A 17,454-nucleotide genomic window follows, 5' to 3' on the forward strand; every position below is an offset into this window, starting at 1 on the left:
GTTGAATCGAAAAAATCTATGTATAATCGAATAGCGACCCAAAGAATCGATATTGAATCGAATCGTGGGACACCCAAAGATTTGCAGCCCTACTATAAATAGACCCCCTTTCAGACCAGTTGATCTGCCGTATCTCTTTTCTGCTCTGACACCCTCTCCTGCGTGGAAAGGTTATCTTATCAGGTGACCAAGGATCAGCCCCATGGATTTTGCGCTAACTGTTCGAAGTCGGTACGTAGGATGGACTGCTACTCTTTGCATCAGTTGGTGAAGTCTCTGCGCTGCTGACTTGTACCCATTCAAGATGATTCCCTGCTGGCCTCCCAATGTACTGGACTTTCACATGAAGTCAGGACCCGGGGTGACCACTCCTTATGCATCAGTCGGTGACCTCTCTACACCCCAACGTGTCTACATGCAAGAGGATCCCCTGCAGGCCCCACTATGGACTGGACTCTCACATTATTAATTGTAACCAGCGGTCACCCAAGGGGGCATCCCCACACCTGCGGCCCCTTCCAAAGTTTCTCGTTGTTCCCGTTGGGTTGAGTTTTTTTCTTGCCCTGATGTGAGATCTGATCACAGGATCTTGTTGTGGTTCAAGCAGCCCTTTGAGACATTTGTGATTAAGGGCTATATAACTAAACTTTGATTGATTGTGCCGTTTATTTTTTCTACATCGATAAAACAAATAATATAGTCACAGCTATTTTTACAAAAATACATGGGAACTGGACCATTCTAAAAAGCTATAAAAAAAAATACAAACAAATAGTAATTAATAATTACATGGCATTGCATTATTATGAAAATCAAAAAGTAAGTTTATTGCTTAGATTTGTAGGCTTTTCATTGTATGTTTTATGCCATCGTTTTAGCAGGCATAGTGTAATGTGGAAAAGGTATCATTCCCGGAGAGGTTCCCAAGTTAAACTTGTTTCTGGGGCTGTGCGGCCGTAATACTTAGCCCTTCCCTCTTAGCTGACGGAGAAATCAGACACCACTTAATTGACGTGAACGCTCAAAACCAAGTGTTAAAGGTTTAAAAAAAATGGGGAAGGGGGAGTATTTGGATTTAGCCTAAATCCATCCATTTTCTACCGCTTATTCCCTTTCGGGGTCGCGGGGGGCGCTGGCGCCTATCTCAGCTACAATCGGGCGGAAGGCGGGGTACACCCTGGACAAGTCGCCACCTCATCGCAGGGCCAACACAGATAGACAGACAACATTCACACTCACATTCACACACTAGGGCCAATTTAGTGTTGCCAATCAACCTATCCCCAGGTGCATGTATTTGGAAAATGTTGGGAAAATGAGCCTAAATCTATTAGTCTGGATTACTGGTCTATGCATTTATCTTGTTTGCTTTTTCTGTCAAAAGTTTAAATTGGTTATGTTAAGAGAGATGAGTGGGTTATTGGAGATGAAACTAATTGATGGCACGGTTACTTATTGCAAGAAGAATGTTACCATCAAGATATGCAGCAGGTTTTTCAGGGTAAAAGCAAACTGGCCAAGGGTGTCGTGGCGCTCCAATGCACCAGGATAATCTAGAAATGTCAAAAATAGTCATTTTTGGCATTTCCATTGGTCACCTTTTTTGTTGGTGGACTCCAACCATAACCTTCTAACATTTTGTACCAAACAATAAGCAAAACAACCTATGTGCACTGATGCTCTTGTAGATGTATGTTATTTTAATTTCCTGTTTACAGTAATTGAAGTAAGGCCCTGTCATTTAAAGTTAAAGTTAAAGTACCAATGATTGTCACACACACACTCGGTGTGGCGAAATTATTCTCTGCATTTTACCCGTCACCTTTGATCACCCCCTGGGAGGTGAGAGGAGCAGTGAGCAGCAGCGATGGCCGCGCCCGGGAATCATTTTTGGTGATTTAATCCCCAATTCCAACCCTTGATGCTGAGTGCCAAGCAGGGATATAATGGGTCCCATTTGTATAGCCTTTGGTATGACTCGGCCGGGATTTGAACTCACTCTAACCACTCGGCCACTGAGTAGGTTATGATACAAATAATATATTTAAATACAGTTTTAGGATATTTTCCAATGTTCAAAATAAACTCACACACTCGTTTTACTTAGACTTTCAATTGCCTTGTATTCCCATTGCTGTGAAGAATATTATTTTCTTACTTCTCGCTTTGTCTTACCCTATGGGGTAGGGTAAATATTCATTTTTAAACTAACCTCATATTTTCTTGCAAGAGTACTGGAAATGTGAAATTTCCATTTTCATCAGTCAAGAAGGCTGAACTACATTTCAGCGGTCCACAGGGGAGTGTTTATGTCTTGCAGGCCTCCTCAGAGAAGAGCCAGTTTAGCTTCCATCACTCAGATAACATGACAACAGGCAGTGTGGATGCTGAGGCTTTTCTGGGGATAACATTTGAAATAACTAAATGGCTTATGATTTTTTTTTTTTTTTCTATTATTTTTAGCTGTTAGGTTTTTATTAATACTTGTTTCATCATTTATTACTTAATTAAAATGATACACTGTATTCAAAAAACAACTACATCAGTTAAATATATTTACAACCTTAATATTATATTTTCTCCACACTCTTCCATCGTGAACATTCATGCTACAATGGCAATTTATCTGAAAATTCATGATGTCCATAAATGTTTCTTGTTTGTCTAAAGCAATGGTTCCCAAACTTTTGCAGGCTGGCGCCCCCTTGGCTCCCCAGTGAATTCCTAGCGCCCCCCCACCCTCCACCCCCACAGACACATATGGTAACAAACACCTCTTTCTTGATATTTGGTATGCTGCAATTTGAAAAGAGAAAGGTTAAACACAAATGTGTATTTCACAAATAAAACCCAATTTAGTAAACCAATTTATTTTTTAGCAGTTTTAACTGCTTCAGCAACATAGAATGGTAAATAAACATTCCACCAGTAACCTTCATTGTCTCACACTTAACATTAATGGGATGGATGTGCTTGGTGCAGGGACATAAGCTTCTCAACATCAGGCTGGAACTCACTAAGAAGAAGTCGTAGATCCCCGCGGTCAGTAATTTTCAGTCGGTTTTCTTTGCTTGGAAAGAAGCAAGGCGACTGCACTGAAGCCCCGTTCTACTAAATATGATGTTGGGAAGGCAATAAAGTACATCTTGACCTTGTTCCACAGCACTTGATAGCAGTCAGAGATTTTTTTTTGTAACCAAAAATCTTGATATGACTTTTTGAACTTTGGCCTTAGCTCAATGTCATTTTGAATTGAAATCAGTTCTTCCTCTGCCACTCCAGTTTCTTCACCGTCGACATTTAGGAATGGATTGATCACCCAGTCTGGTATTTCAAGCAATAAAATGTCCTCAAATCTCTCAGACATGTCTCTGTGCAGTTCATCCAGGTGTGTACAATACACACAATATATTCGTAACAATATATATCAGTGAATGCACCACCCTAACCAGCTCAACACAACACAACACGGCGCGTTCTGGCGAGTCCCCAATTTCATGTTGACTTGAACTCAAGATGATGTTGACCGCCAGAATGCGTTTTTTATTATAAGATAAAATTCTGAACATTACAAGCTTGAAATTACAAACCTGAGCTTTTGCTTTTGTAGTCTATGCTGTCGGATCTGACTGGGCCAGAGCGGCGTGTGGTAACCGGACCCTGATGCGTCGTCCACTGACTCGTCCTGCTGCACGTGTTGTGTACAAATCGTCAAACAAACGTTCGAACTTCTGACTTCGACTTCGGACTGCCGCCCCCCTGCCGCCCCCTTCTTCCTCACCGCCCCCCCAGACCTTTCCACCGCCCCCAGGGGGGCGGTAGCGCCCACTTTGGGAACCACTGGTCTAAAGTATGATGAAAAAAGAAGACATCTTACCTTGGGATTTTTAAGAAGTCTGATGTGCGTGCTCCTGTGATCAGACAACGATCTCTTCACCACTGTACGATGCCTGAAGTGATAATAGTCACCAAAAACCTGAAACAAAAAACAAATACAGCTAAAATATCTATGCTCAGCAGTGAACCAAGCTATGCTAAAAATACCGTTACACAAGAGTATAATTCATTAGAGTGCTGCGACATCCATTTTTGGTGTGCAGAGTTGTGTTGATACGGAAATTATATGAGCAGCAGAAAACTGTACAAACATGGAAACACAGTTTTCTTTCAGTCCCTTTGGACGATGATGTAGCGATACTGCAAATTGTGTTAAGGCTACGTTCAAGCCCTAATATTGTTATGTTACATACATCTAAGTAAACAGACCAATTGTTACTACAGGTTGATACATAAGGAAGGCCCTTGTATATAAAGCCAATGGAAAGTATGGACAGTTATGAATGCTCATAACTAACTTGGCAATGGGTATGTATTAACGAGTGTAAGTGTGTAGAAACCAATGTAAGACCCTCAGTGTCCCCACTAAAGGAAAATTCCATAAATGAAAGTAAAAATGCAGACATCAAAAAGGTATTAGCTGAGTCAATAATTTCTCTAAAGCAGAGCGGGTATTTAGTCCATTGTGTTGGCCAAGATAAGAGAGTGGGAGGTGAGCTGGAAGGTATACAAGGAAGGCAGTGAGGTCCATAAAGATGTGTCATGAAACAATACAGTGATCAATTCCCACACTAACGCCATGTGTTCACATGCATGGAAATAATGTCAAACAAAACAGCTACTTCTGGTGTATTCTGTATTTCTGTCTGCATAGTATTACGGTAAGGTGTTCTAAACACATTTTTTTTCTAATAATATTTCAAGCCCTTCTAAAATGTATATTGATAGCGATTCAAAAAGAGAACATGTGGATCTGGTGCAAACAACAACCAGTTGAAATTTCCATTTTGAGAGTACAGTATATTACTGTTCAGCCTGTCCTGTTGCAAAAAAATTAAGACATTTAATTAGAGTTAATGACTCTTCACTTAATTGCAAATTGTATTGGTGTGAACCTTTGTCTTAAGGTCTGCAGGAAATAAGAAAACAAAAATAGAGTGCATCCAGAAAGTATTCGGAATGCTTCAACTTATCCACACGTTATGTTACAGCCTTATTCCAAAATGGAATACATTTATTTTTGTCCTCAAAATTCTACAAACAATACCTCATAATAACAATGTGGAAAATAAATGTTAGAAAATGTTGCACATTTAAAACAAAATAAAAAACCAAAATCATTTGTACATATGTATTCACAGCCTTTGCTCTCAATACTATATTGATGCACCTTTGTCAGAAATTACAGCCTAAAGTATTTTTATGATGCCAAATGCTAGGCACACCTATGTTTGGGAGGGAGACAGTGCTTAGGCCGGAGGAGGGGTGGAGGCAAAAAGGAAATAGAAGTGAAAATAAGAGCACTAGTTACGAAACGATACAAAACACAGTACAAATAAATAAGCACAGTCCAAACCTATCGTGACAGTCCTACTGAAATGTTATTGACCAGTGCGCTGGAAGGCATACACTCATGCAATATGAATTATGTTAAGCTAATACTATACATGAAACTAGGAATAAAAATTACTAATACAAATATCAAACACAAATAACATACTTATTGTTTATTAACATTAACTACAATAAGTTTTTGGTTTATGCATTTGCATGTTAATGTGTAAACATAAAATGATTATTTATAGTATATAAATGCAGCGCAAAGGTTTTTAATATTTAGATTTGCATTTTGTCATTTAGTGAATAATTTACTTGCTATGCTTTATATTTGGACAAGTGTTTATTTTTCACTTATAAATAAAGATTTCTACACATAGAAGTAATCATCAACTTAAAGTGCCCTCTTTGGGGATTGTATTAGAGGTCCATCTGGATTCATGAACTTAATTCTAAACATTTCTTCACCAAAAAAAGAAATCTTTAACATTAATATTTATGGAACATGTCCACAAAAAAATCTAGCTGTCAACACTGAATATTGCATTGTTGCATTTCTTTTCACAGTTTATGAACTTACATTCATATTTTGTTGAAGTATTATTCAGTAAATATATTTATAAGGGATTTTTTAATAGTTGCTATTTTTTAGAATATTTAAAAAAAAATATCAAGTATCCCTTGGCATACCTTCAAGTACCCCCAGGGGTACGCGTACCCCCATTTGAGGAACACTGGTATAGGATTTGCATTACAGAGTCCATAGTGTACTGTTCATTTTCGATGGGCTTGCAATCACATTCCCCTTAGTCAATGAAGTTACATTTGATTTAGGTTTGTGCAATGAAACATTCCACTCGATTCTTAAAATGAATTGTTATGAAGATGAAATATTTTGTGTTGCTCGGATAGTCCTATTACTGCATAATGGTTTATTGCATAATGCACAAAATTGTTACATTCTACTAAAAAAAAATGCAGCACATGTATTTTGTAATAACTTTAGCAACAAATTATTACTAAATATGTCATAGTTTATAACCAAAAGTGTTTTAACGAGGTAAACATGAATTACATTAATGCACCATTATTACGCAATGTATTGTTATAATATGTCCTATTCCTTGAAGGTACAGTATCAAAACAGAATCATTTAATAGAGAAATAGCACCAAGTCATGCCAATATTGTAAAACAATAAAAAAAACACCTTGTATTACAGTACAGCACACATCCAATCGGATATCAAGTCTTCTTTTTTTCCCAACTAATAGCTTGATTCACATAACATTAGATTTGTTTTATTTCCAAGTATTGTGAGAATATCATAGTATTTTACAATACATGCCAAAAAAAGATTATACCAGAATTATCTAATCAAAAGAGTTGCAAAGTTTTTTTTAAAAGTTGGAGGACTACATTTGAAGAATTAGCACAAGTCTGCATGCCTACACAAACACAAAACCAACATTCCCGACAGCAATTTGTTTCAAGGCAAATAAGCTCGAACAGAAGCATTAATGCAAATATATACACAATCTGTTCCAGGGGTCGCCTCCCATTAAGAAGAGCTCAACTGTTACCAACATATTCACACTCACACACTTTATTTCCACCTTTCACTCATGTATGTCCATTTCATGCAAAAAGTCTATCCTCCAGCTTAACCATTATCTGGCAACCAGCAACAACATGTAAGGGCTAATGATTTGGGCCATTTATTCCAGACCACATTGCTTCTGTGAGGCTTAACCTTTTTCCATTGGCGGAAAAAGTAATTTACATCGGTTGGAAAAGTGTGGATTCACAACTTGAGTGGCCATTACCGATGCAATAAAACTGGTCGCAGATAGAGCAGAAAAGGCTCATCAGGGGCTCTTTTGAGTGGCTTATTTGTCAACAGACACATTAATTCAGGCATGATTGTGTGTTTGCCCAATCTGCTAGCCAAATCACATAATGTGAAAATGTGTGAAATGAATGTTGACAAAAACATGTTTTAACAAAAAACAAAACTGTCCGGAGAAAAAACTGGAGAGAGGTTTGCTGCTGCATATTCGTGATATAAACTTGCTTTCCACATGGAGTCCGGCACTGCATCTGCAAATTTTGGTAATTCCATGAACAGAAGACCATTGTTGTATTATAAACCACCCATGACATATTTCCTTTTTCATTGCACATATTAAGCATTTATTTGAGCAAACACAATGCTGGGAATTGGCATACCGTATTTCCTTGAATTGCCGCAGGCCATATAGTATGCGCCTGCCTTGAATTGCTGCCGGGTCAAACTCACTTCGCAAAATAATAAGCCCATGCTTAGTATTACCGACTGGTCAAACTTGTGGCGTCACGAGTGACAATTCCCCTGTCATCATTTTCAAAATGGAGGCTGATTTCAATACCGGTAATTTGAAATCGCATAAAGGGTAGAAGATTAAGAGGTATTCAGTAGGATTTAAGGTCCAAGCTTACATCACACTCACATTTTTACTGCATGTCTTTGGTAAGTGCCGGAGTGCAAAGAGGTTTTAAAATAATTAGCGCTTGCTTACTTTTACAGCATGCCTTTGGTAAGCGCAGGAGTAAGAAGAGGTTTTAAATTAATTAGCGCCCCGGCGGCAATTCAAGGAAGTACGGTATTCTGCATCAGCAGCTTGTGAGAAAATGAGACACGCAATTTACGCTCAGAGACTTTACTTGTGTGTATATTGAAGGTAGAAGGAAGAATATGATAGAATTGTAAAAATAGTTTGAACATCTGGACTGCATTTCCCCCAAAGTACATTTAGTAATAATATGTTCTCGAATTTTTTTCACCTCACCGCAGTGAATTTAGCATATTCTTATCTCATAATTATTTTCAACACACATCATTTGTGTATGGTGTGCATGACCTTCTGACCATCGGTGTGTTCCCACCAACTTCTTCACACAAACCCATCCACCCATCCATCCATTTTCTGCTGCTTTTCCCTCTGGGGGGGGGGGGCTCTAGCCAATCCCAGTTGCACTCGGGCAGAAGGCGGAGTACACCCTGGACAATTCCCGACCTCACCGCAGGGCTACACAGCTAGACAGACAACATTCACACTCACATTCACACACTCGGGACAATTTTTGTTTAGTCTTGCCAATCAACCTATCCCCAGGTGCATGTCTTTGGAGCTGGGAGGAAGCCGGAGTACCCGGAGGGAACCCACACAGTCAAGGGCGATCATGCGAACTCAACACAGAAAGACCCCAAGCTCGGGTATCAAACCCAAGACCTTCTTATTGTGAGGGACACACATTAACCCCTGTCCACAGCGCTGCACGTCCCACAAACCCAATAGGCTGATTGAAATCTTTGAATATTGCCTGTAGTTGCAAAGAGGAGGAATGTTTGTCAGTAATTCAATCCAAGCAGGGGCACTACTCTTTTTTTTGTTTTTACCAAATTACAATTTGGATAGGCTGTAGCTTATTGCGATGCTGCACAGAAATAGCAGTGTAGGCTAGGTATGACTAGGTAACCTTTGAGACATTTGTGATTAAGGGCTATATAAGTAAACTTTGATTGAGTGATTGTAACCATTATGGTTACATGCCAAGCGCAGAAAAGGCCAAGTGAAGGTTGACAATGTAGAAATATGTCCATTAGGACAAACTAATCTTAAAGCCCATACAGTAAAAAAATACATATAATCAGGGCCCTTCGTCGTCCAACAAAGTGGCCATTTCACAACAACAGCACCTACATGCAATACAGTAAACGGACCAGTTATCAACCTTTTTTCAGTGATGTACCCCTTGTGAACATTTTTTTAATTCAAGTACCCCCTAATCAGAGCAAAGCATTTTTGGTTGATAAAAAGAGATAAAAAAGTAAAATACAGCACTATGTCATCAGTTTCTGATTTATTAAATTGTATAACAGCGCAAAATATTGCAAATTTTTAGTGGTCTTTCTTGAACTATTTGAAAAAAAAGATATACTCTTATCTTTAATAAGAAAATTGAACTCATTAAACTCCTCTCTGAGCTGCCACCTTATCGTGGTAGAGGAGTTTGCGTGTCCCAATGATCCTAGGAGCTATGTTGTCCGGGGGCTTTATGCGCCCTGGTAGGGTCTCCCAAGGCAAACAGGTTTTAGGTGAGGGATCAGACAAAGAGCAGTTCAAAGACCTTTATGAAGAAGGAAAAACATCGACCCAGATTTCCCTCGCCCGGACGCGGGTCACCGGGGCCTCCCTCTGGAGCCAGGCCCAGAGGTGGGGCACGATGGCGAGCGCCTGGTGGCCGGGCCTGTTCCCATGGGGCCCGGCCGGGCACAGCCCGAAGAGGCAACGTGGGTCACCCCTTCAATGGGCTCACCACCCATAGCAGGGGCCATAGAGGTCGGGTGCAATGTGAGCTGGGCGGAAGCCGAAAGCAGGGCACTTGGCGGTCCGATCCTCGGCTACAGAAGCTAGCTCTTGGGACGTGGAACGTCACCTCACTGGGGGGGGGAAAGAGCCTGAGCTAGTGCGCGAAGTTGAGAAGTTCCGGCTGGATATAGTCGGACTCACTTCGACGCACAGCAAGGGCTCTGAAACCACTTCTCTTGAGAGGGACTGGACCCTCTTCCACTCTGGCGTTGCCGGCAGTGAGAGGCGACGGGCTGGGGTGGAAATTCTTGTTTCCCCCCGCCTCAAAGCCTGCACGTTGGAGTTTAACCCGGTGGACAAAAGGGTAAGCTCCCCCCGCCTTAGGGTGGGGGGACGGGTCCTGACTGTTGTTTGTGCTTATGCACCAAACAGCAGTTCAGAGTACCCACCCTTTTTGGGAGCACTCGAGGGAGTACTGGAAAGTGCTCCCCCGGGTGATTCCCTTGTCCTACTTGGGGACTTCAACGCTCACCTTGGCAATGACAGTGAAACCTGGAGAGGCGTGATTGGGAAGAATGGCCGCCCGGATCTGAACCCGAGTGGTGTTTTGTTATTGGACTTTTGTGCTCGTCACAGTTTGTCCATAACAAACACCATGTTCAAACATAAGGGTGTCCATATGTGCACTTGGCACCAGGACACCCTAGGCCGCAGTTCCATGATCGACTTTGTAGTTGTGTCATCGGATTTGCGGCCTTATGTTTTGGACACTCGGGTGAAAAGAGGGGCGGAGCTTTCTACCGATCACCACCTGGTGGTGAGTTGGCTGCGATGGTGGGGGAAGATGCCGGACAGACCTGGGAGGCCCAAACGCATTGTGAGGGTCTGCTGGGAACGTCTGGCAGAGTTTCCTGTCAGAGAAAGTTTCAATTCCCACCTCCTGAAGAACTTTGAACATGTCACGAGGGAGGTGCTGGACATTGAGTCCGAGTGGACCATGTTCCGCACCTCTATTGTCGAGGCGGCGGATCGGAGCTGTGGCCGCAAGGTAGTTGGTGCTTGTCGGGGCAGAATTTCCTAAAACCCTTTGGTGGACACCAGCGGTGAGGGATGCCGTCAAGCTGAAGAAGGAGTCCTATCGGGTCCTTTTGGCTCATAGGACTCCGGAGGCAGTGGACAGGTACCGACATGCCAAGCGGTGTGCAGCTTCAGCGGTCGCAGAGGCAAAAACTCGGACATGGGAGGAGTTCGGGGAAGCCATGGAAAACGACTTCCGGACGGCTTCGAAGCGATTCTGGACCACCGTCCGCCGCCTCAGGAAGGGGAAGCAGTGCACTATCAACACCGTGTATGGTGCGGATGGTGTTCTGCTGACCTCAACTGCGGAGAGGTGGAAGGAATACTTCGAAGACCTCCTCAATCCCACCAACACGTCTTCCTATGAGGAAGCAGTGCCTCGGGAATCTGTGGTGGACTCTCCTATTTCTGGGGCTGAGGTCGCTGAGGTAGTTAAAAAACTCCTCGGTGGCAAGGCCCCAGGGGTGGATGAGGTCTGCCCGGAGTTCCTTAAGGCTCTGGATGCTGTGGGGCTGTCCTGGTTGACAAGACTCTGCAGCATCGCGTGGACATCGGGGGCGGTACCTCTAGATTGGCAGACCGGGGTGGTGGTTCCTCTCTTTAAGAAGGGGGACCGGAGGGTGTGTTCCAACTATCGTGGGAATCACACTCCTCAGCCTTCCCGGTATGGTTTATTCAGGTGTACTGGAGAGGAGGCTACGCCGGATAGTCGAACCTCGGATTCAGGAGGAACAGTGTGGTTTTCGTCCTGGTTGTGGAGCTGTGGACCAGCTCTATACTCTCCGCAGGGTTCTTGAGGGTGCATAGGAGTTTGCCCAACCAGTCTACATGTGCTTTGTGGACTTGGAGAAGGCATTCGACCGTGTCCCTCGGGAAGTCCTGTGGGGAGTGCTCAGAGAGTATGGGGTATCGGACTGTCTTATTGTGGCGGTCCGCTCCCTGTACGATCAGTGCCAGAGCTTGGTCCGCATTGCCGGCAGTAAGTCGAACACATTTCCAGTGAGGGTTGGACTCCGCCAAGGCTGTCCTTTGTCACCGATTCTGTTCATAACTTTTATGGACAGAATTTCTAGGCGCAGTCAAGGCGTTGAGGGGTTCCGGTTTGGTGACCGCAGGATTAGGTCTCTGCTTTTTGCAGATGATGTGGTCCTGATGGCTTCATCTGACCGGGATCTTCAGCTCTCACTGGATCGGTTCGCAGCCGAGTGTGAAGCGACCGGAATGAGAATCAGCACCTCCAAGTCCGAGTCCATGGTTCTCGCCCGGAAAAGGGTGGAGTGCCATCTCCGGGTTGGGGAGGAGACCCTGCCCCAAGTGGAGGAGTTCAAGTACCTAGGAGTCTTGTTCACGAGTGGGGGAAGAGTGGATTGTGAGATCGACAGGCGGATCGGTGCGGCGTCTTCAGTAATGCGGACGTTGTACCGATCCGTTGTGGTGAAGAAGGAGCTGAGCCGGAAGGCAAAGCTCTCAATTTAGCGGTCGATCTACGTTCCCATCCTCACCTATGGTCGTGAGCTTTGGGTCATGACCGAAAGGATAAGATCACGGGTACAAGCGGCCGAAACGAGTTTCCTCCACCGTGTGGCCGGGCTCTCCCTTAGAGATAGGGTGAGAAGCTCTGCCATCCGGGAGGGACTCAAAGTAAAGCCGCTGCTCCTTCACATCGAGAGGAGCCAGATGAGGTGGTTCGGGCATCTGGTCAGGATGCCAACCCAACGCCTCCCTAGGGAGGTGTTTAGGGCACGTCCAACCGGTAGGAGGCCACGGGGAAGACCCAGGACACGTTGGGAAGACTATGTCTCCCGGCTGGCCTGGGAACACCTCGGGATCCCCCGGGAAGAGCTAGACGAAGTGGCTGGGGAGAGGGAAGTCTGGGTTTCCCTGCTTAGGCTGTTGCCCCCGCGACCCGACCTCGGATAAGCGGAAGAAGATGGATGGATGGAACTCATTAAAAAAGAAGATTACAGACAATGCGTCCCAGCTACAACAGGGTTCTATTAACACAGCTACGACTGTATATACGGCGGATACTGCCCTCCAAAATAGTTCCTCTCTTTTCGGTGAAATAACATTAGGAGAAATGTTACGTGTAAATGGAATAAAACTAACAACATGTTTACTTGACCCACTTCCTGTAAAACTTATCAAGGAGCTCTTTGTGTTATTAGGTCCATCAGCGCTAAATATTATAAATGTATCACTTTCCTCTGGAAAGGTTCCCCTAACATTCAAAAAATTGGTTATTCATCCTTTCCTTAAAAGACCTAACCTCGATCCTGACCTTGAAAAATTTTTTGCAGAGCAGCTAAATGAACACTTAGCGTCCAACAATCTATGTTAAACCTTTCCATCCGGTTTCAGGGCAAATTACGGAAAAATCCCACGCAAAAATGACTAATGATCTATTGCTAACAATGGATTCTGATGCATCATCTATGTTGTTGCTCCTGGATCTTAGCGCTGCTTTCGATACCGTCGATCATAATATTTTATTAGAGCGTATCAAAACACAAATTGGTATGTCAGACTTAGCCCTGTCTTGGTTTAACTCTTATCTTACTGACAGGATGCAGTGCGTCTCCCATTACAATGTGACCACGGACTTTGTTAAGGTAATGTGTGGAGTTCCCCAGGGTTTCGGTCCTTGGCCCTGCACTCTTCAGCATCTACCTGCTGCCGCTAGGTGACATCATACGCAAATACGGTGTTAGCTTCCACTGTTATGCTGATGACACCCAACTCTAGATGCTCCTATAGCTGACCAACACGCCGGATTGTAGTCAGCTGGAGGCGTGTCTTAATGAAATTAAACAATGGATGTCCGCTAACTTTCTGCAACTCAACGCCTAGAAAACATAAATGCTGATTATCGGTCCTGCTAGACACCGCCCTCTTTTTAATGATACAACTTTAACATTTGACACCAAACAATTAAACAAGGCGACTCTGTAAAGAGTCTGGGTATTATCTTTGACCCAACTCTCTCGTTTGAGTCACACATTAAGAGCGTTACTAAAACGGCCTTCTTTCATCTCTGTAATACCGCTAAAATTCGCTCCATTTTGTCCACTAGCAACGCTGAAATCATTATCCATGCGTTTGTTACGTCTCGTCTCAATTACTGTAATGTATTATTTTCGGGTCTCCCCATGTCTAGCATTAAAAGATTACAGTTGGTACAAAATGCGGCTGCTAGACTTTTGACAAGAACAAGAAAGTTTGATCACATTACGCCTATACTGGCTCACCTGCACTGGCTTCCCTGTGCACTTAAGATGTGACTTTAAGGTTTTACTACTTACGTATAAAATACTACACGGTCTACCTCCATCCTATCTTGCCGATTGTATTGTACCATATGTCCCGGCAAGAAATCTGCGTTCAAATGACTCCGACTTATTAGTGATTCCCAGAGCCCCAAAAAAGTCTGCGGGCTATAGAGTGTTTTCCGTTCGTGCTCCAGTACTCTGGAATGCCCTCCCGGTAACAGTTCGAGATGCTACCTCAGTAGAAACATTTAAGTCTCAACTTAAAACTCATTTGTATACTCTAGCCTTTAAATAGAAACCCTTTTTAGACCAGTTGATCTGCCGTTTCTTTTCTTTTTCTCCTCTGTCCCCCTCTCCCTTGTGGAGAGGGCCGGGGAGGACACAGGTCCGGTGGCCATGGATGAAGTACTGGCTGTTCAGAGTCGGCACCCAGGATGGACCGCTCGCCTGTGTATCGGTTGGGGACATCTCTGCGCTGCTGATCCGCCTCCGCTTGGGATGGTTTCCTGTGGGCTCCACTATGGACGGGACTCTCGCTACAATATTGGATCCACTTTGGACTGGACTCTCACCGTTATGTTGGTTCCACTATGGATTGGACATTCACAATAAATATCATGTTAGACCCGCTTGACATCAATTGCTTTCGGTCCCCTAGGGGGGGTGCCCACATATGCGGTCCTCTCCAAGGTTTTTCATAGTTATCATTGTCACTGTCACCGACGTCCAACTGGATGTGAGTTTTTTTTTTTCGCCCTTATGTGGGCTCTGTACCGAGGATGTCGTTGTGGTTTGTGCAGCCCTTTGAGACACTTGTGATTTAGGGCTACATAAATAAACATTGACTGATTGATTCATAAACATTCATATAAAAATAAAACTTGTTGAAAAATAAACAAGTGATTAAATTTTATATAAAGATTTCTACACATAGAAGTAATCATCAACATAAAGTTCTCTCTTGGGGGATTGTAATAGAGATCCATCTGGATTCATGAACTTAATTCTAAACATTTCTTCACAAAAAAAGAAATCTTTAACATCAATATTTATGGAACATGTCCACAAAAAATCTAACTGTCAACACTGAATATTGCATTATTGCTTTTCTTTTCAGTTTATGAACTTATATTCATATTTTGTTGAAGTATTATTCAATAAATATATTTATAAAGGATTTTTGAAGTGTTGCTCTTTTTAGAATATTTTTTAAAAATCTCATATACCCCTTGGCATACCTTCAAGTAGGGCTTATATCGATATATGCGATATATCACAAGTTTGACTTTGTGCGATACAGAAAATGACTATATCTTAATATTCGAGTATACGTTCTCACGCAGTTGCTTTTGGCTGCGGGCATTACACTACAGGCTCTTCCCACTCCTTCTTGTGTCTTCTCACAGACAGTGAGCGCACATTCATACACACCACACATACTGTCACGTCATACGTCAAATACGTATACGCCCTCGCCCAGCAGAGAGGTAGCAGCGTGGCTAACGTTAGCTGTGATGCTAGCGGACTCGGAGGTCCTGATTCTCATCCCAGCCGAATGGTAATGCGAGAGAAAGAAGGTGTGAATATGGTAACAAATAGTGGTGCAACGGATCAACACTGATCCGTGATCCGTTCGGATCAATACCTTCGGTTCGGCACACACGTGATCCACGGTCTGATTTATGGAAAAAATAAATAAATAAAGTGTTTCGCTCAGCGTGGTAATGGCGAGCGGAGTAACGGAGAAACTTGAACACCCTGTGCCATTTAATCAGTGTTTTTATAGGTGCAGACTTCATTGTGCAAAACGAGGGTTTTAAACATGCTGAAAGTGCGTCAGCCAAAGATTGTGCCAGATTTGTATTAGCAAGATAAGAAAAAAGTTGTGGACAAACTATCCTGAGCGTCATCTGTTGCGCTCACGACAGAAGAGTGGATGCAGGTCCTGGGGAACTATGTGACGATAAGCGCTCATTTCATCACAGCAGAGTGGGAGATCAGAAGACACGCCCCCTCTACGAGAGTCACCTTGCGCAGGTACTGACACAAGCAGTGGAGGAATGGAAGATAACAAATATTCCAGTCACAACTGATACTGGCAAAAATCAAATACATGCAGTGAATGAGGCAGGATTGGGACCACAGGTAGGGTGCTTTGTACATTTAGTTAATATGGCATCACATCTCAGTCAATAGGATGGAGCGCCTCCTTGGGAGGATCAGAAAGGTTTCCTACTTCCACCCAAGCACAACAGCTGCTCATGTGCTTAAGACAAAGTAAGAAATGCTAAAGCTGCCTAATCATAAGCTCATACATGATGTCCCAACAAGGTGGAACTGCACTTTTGATATGTTGCAGCATCAGGCGGCTATATACTCTGCATTGACCCACAGAACCCTGAAGACAAATGTCAAAGACATCATCATCCTAACTGATTATGATGTAAGAGTGCCTGAGGAGGTCCTCCGGGTGCTTAAACACCCTCAAAACTGTTACATCTCTGCTAAACACTGAAACTTCACCATCTGTGTCAATGATCCTGCCACCGAAACAAGGATTCTACACTACATGGCTCCAAGTGTGGAAAACAGCAGCATTACTCCAGATGTCAAGCTTTATTTCACTACCTATGTTTCAAGGAAGCTGTTGCGCATTCTTATGTTGCACTTTAAATTGTCTTTTTTTTATTAATGGTCGTTGGTCCAAGTTTAAAGAAAGAAGAAATACCTTTTTATGTGGCATTGTTTTCCATTAATTATGTTAAAAAGAAGATATTATGCCTTGTGCACTTTAACTTGATTTTATATATTTTAATTTAATAATTTAAAAGTGTTACAAAACAAAATGACAAAACTTCTTTTTATTTGTCTTGTCTTTTTTTTTTTTTTTGCTGAGCCGAGAAATGATCCGATCCGTGCCTCTTATCCGAGAACGATCCGAAAAGCGAGTATTTTGATCTGTTGCACCCTTAGTAACAAATGAAGGAAGAAATAATTCCCAAGAAAAACAACACGGGGTCCATCGTCTGGCGGTGGTTCGGCTACAGGAGGGAATATGTCGAATAGACAACTTTAATTTGTCACGTGTAGGGCACAAGCGTTGCTACCAAAAGTAGCATTACTGCTAATATGTAACATCATTTGAAAAGTCACCTGCTAATAACTTTAATAAATACAGATTTGGTAATGTGACTTAGTTGTGATTTCCTTCTCTGCATGAAAGTTTAAAATCCATCGATCCATTTTCTACCGCTTATTCCCTTTGGGGTTGCGGGGGGGCGCTGGTGCGTATCTCAGCTACTATTGGGCAGAATACACCCTGGACAAGTCGCCCCCTCATCGCAGGGCCAACACAGATAGATA

At 42.9% G+C, this 17,454-nt stretch overlaps 1 protein-coding gene across 2 annotated transcripts in view; it reads right to left on the bottom strand.

Moving 5' to 3' along the window:
- The window catches only part of furina (furin (paired basic amino acid cleaving enzyme) a), a 186,509-nt gene that overhangs the window by 100,926 nt on the left and 68,129 nt on the right, over window positions 1-17,454 (bottom strand). For both annotated transcript variants that reach the window (XM_061881428.1, XM_061881429.1), the window contains exon 3: window positions 3,878-3,976. In XM_061881428.1, the coding sequence (XP_061737412.1) occupies window positions 3,878-3,976 (99 nt within the window). The remainder of the gene's footprint in view (window positions 1-3,877; window positions 3,977-17,454) is intronic.

This window comes from Nerophis ophidion, linkage group LG02 (assembly GCF_033978795.1).
Source record: "Nerophis ophidion isolate RoL-2023_Sa linkage group LG02, RoL_Noph_v1.0, whole genome shotgun sequence".
Lineage (NCBI taxonomy): Eukaryota > Metazoa > Chordata > Actinopteri > Syngnathiformes > Syngnathidae > Nerophis > Nerophis ophidion.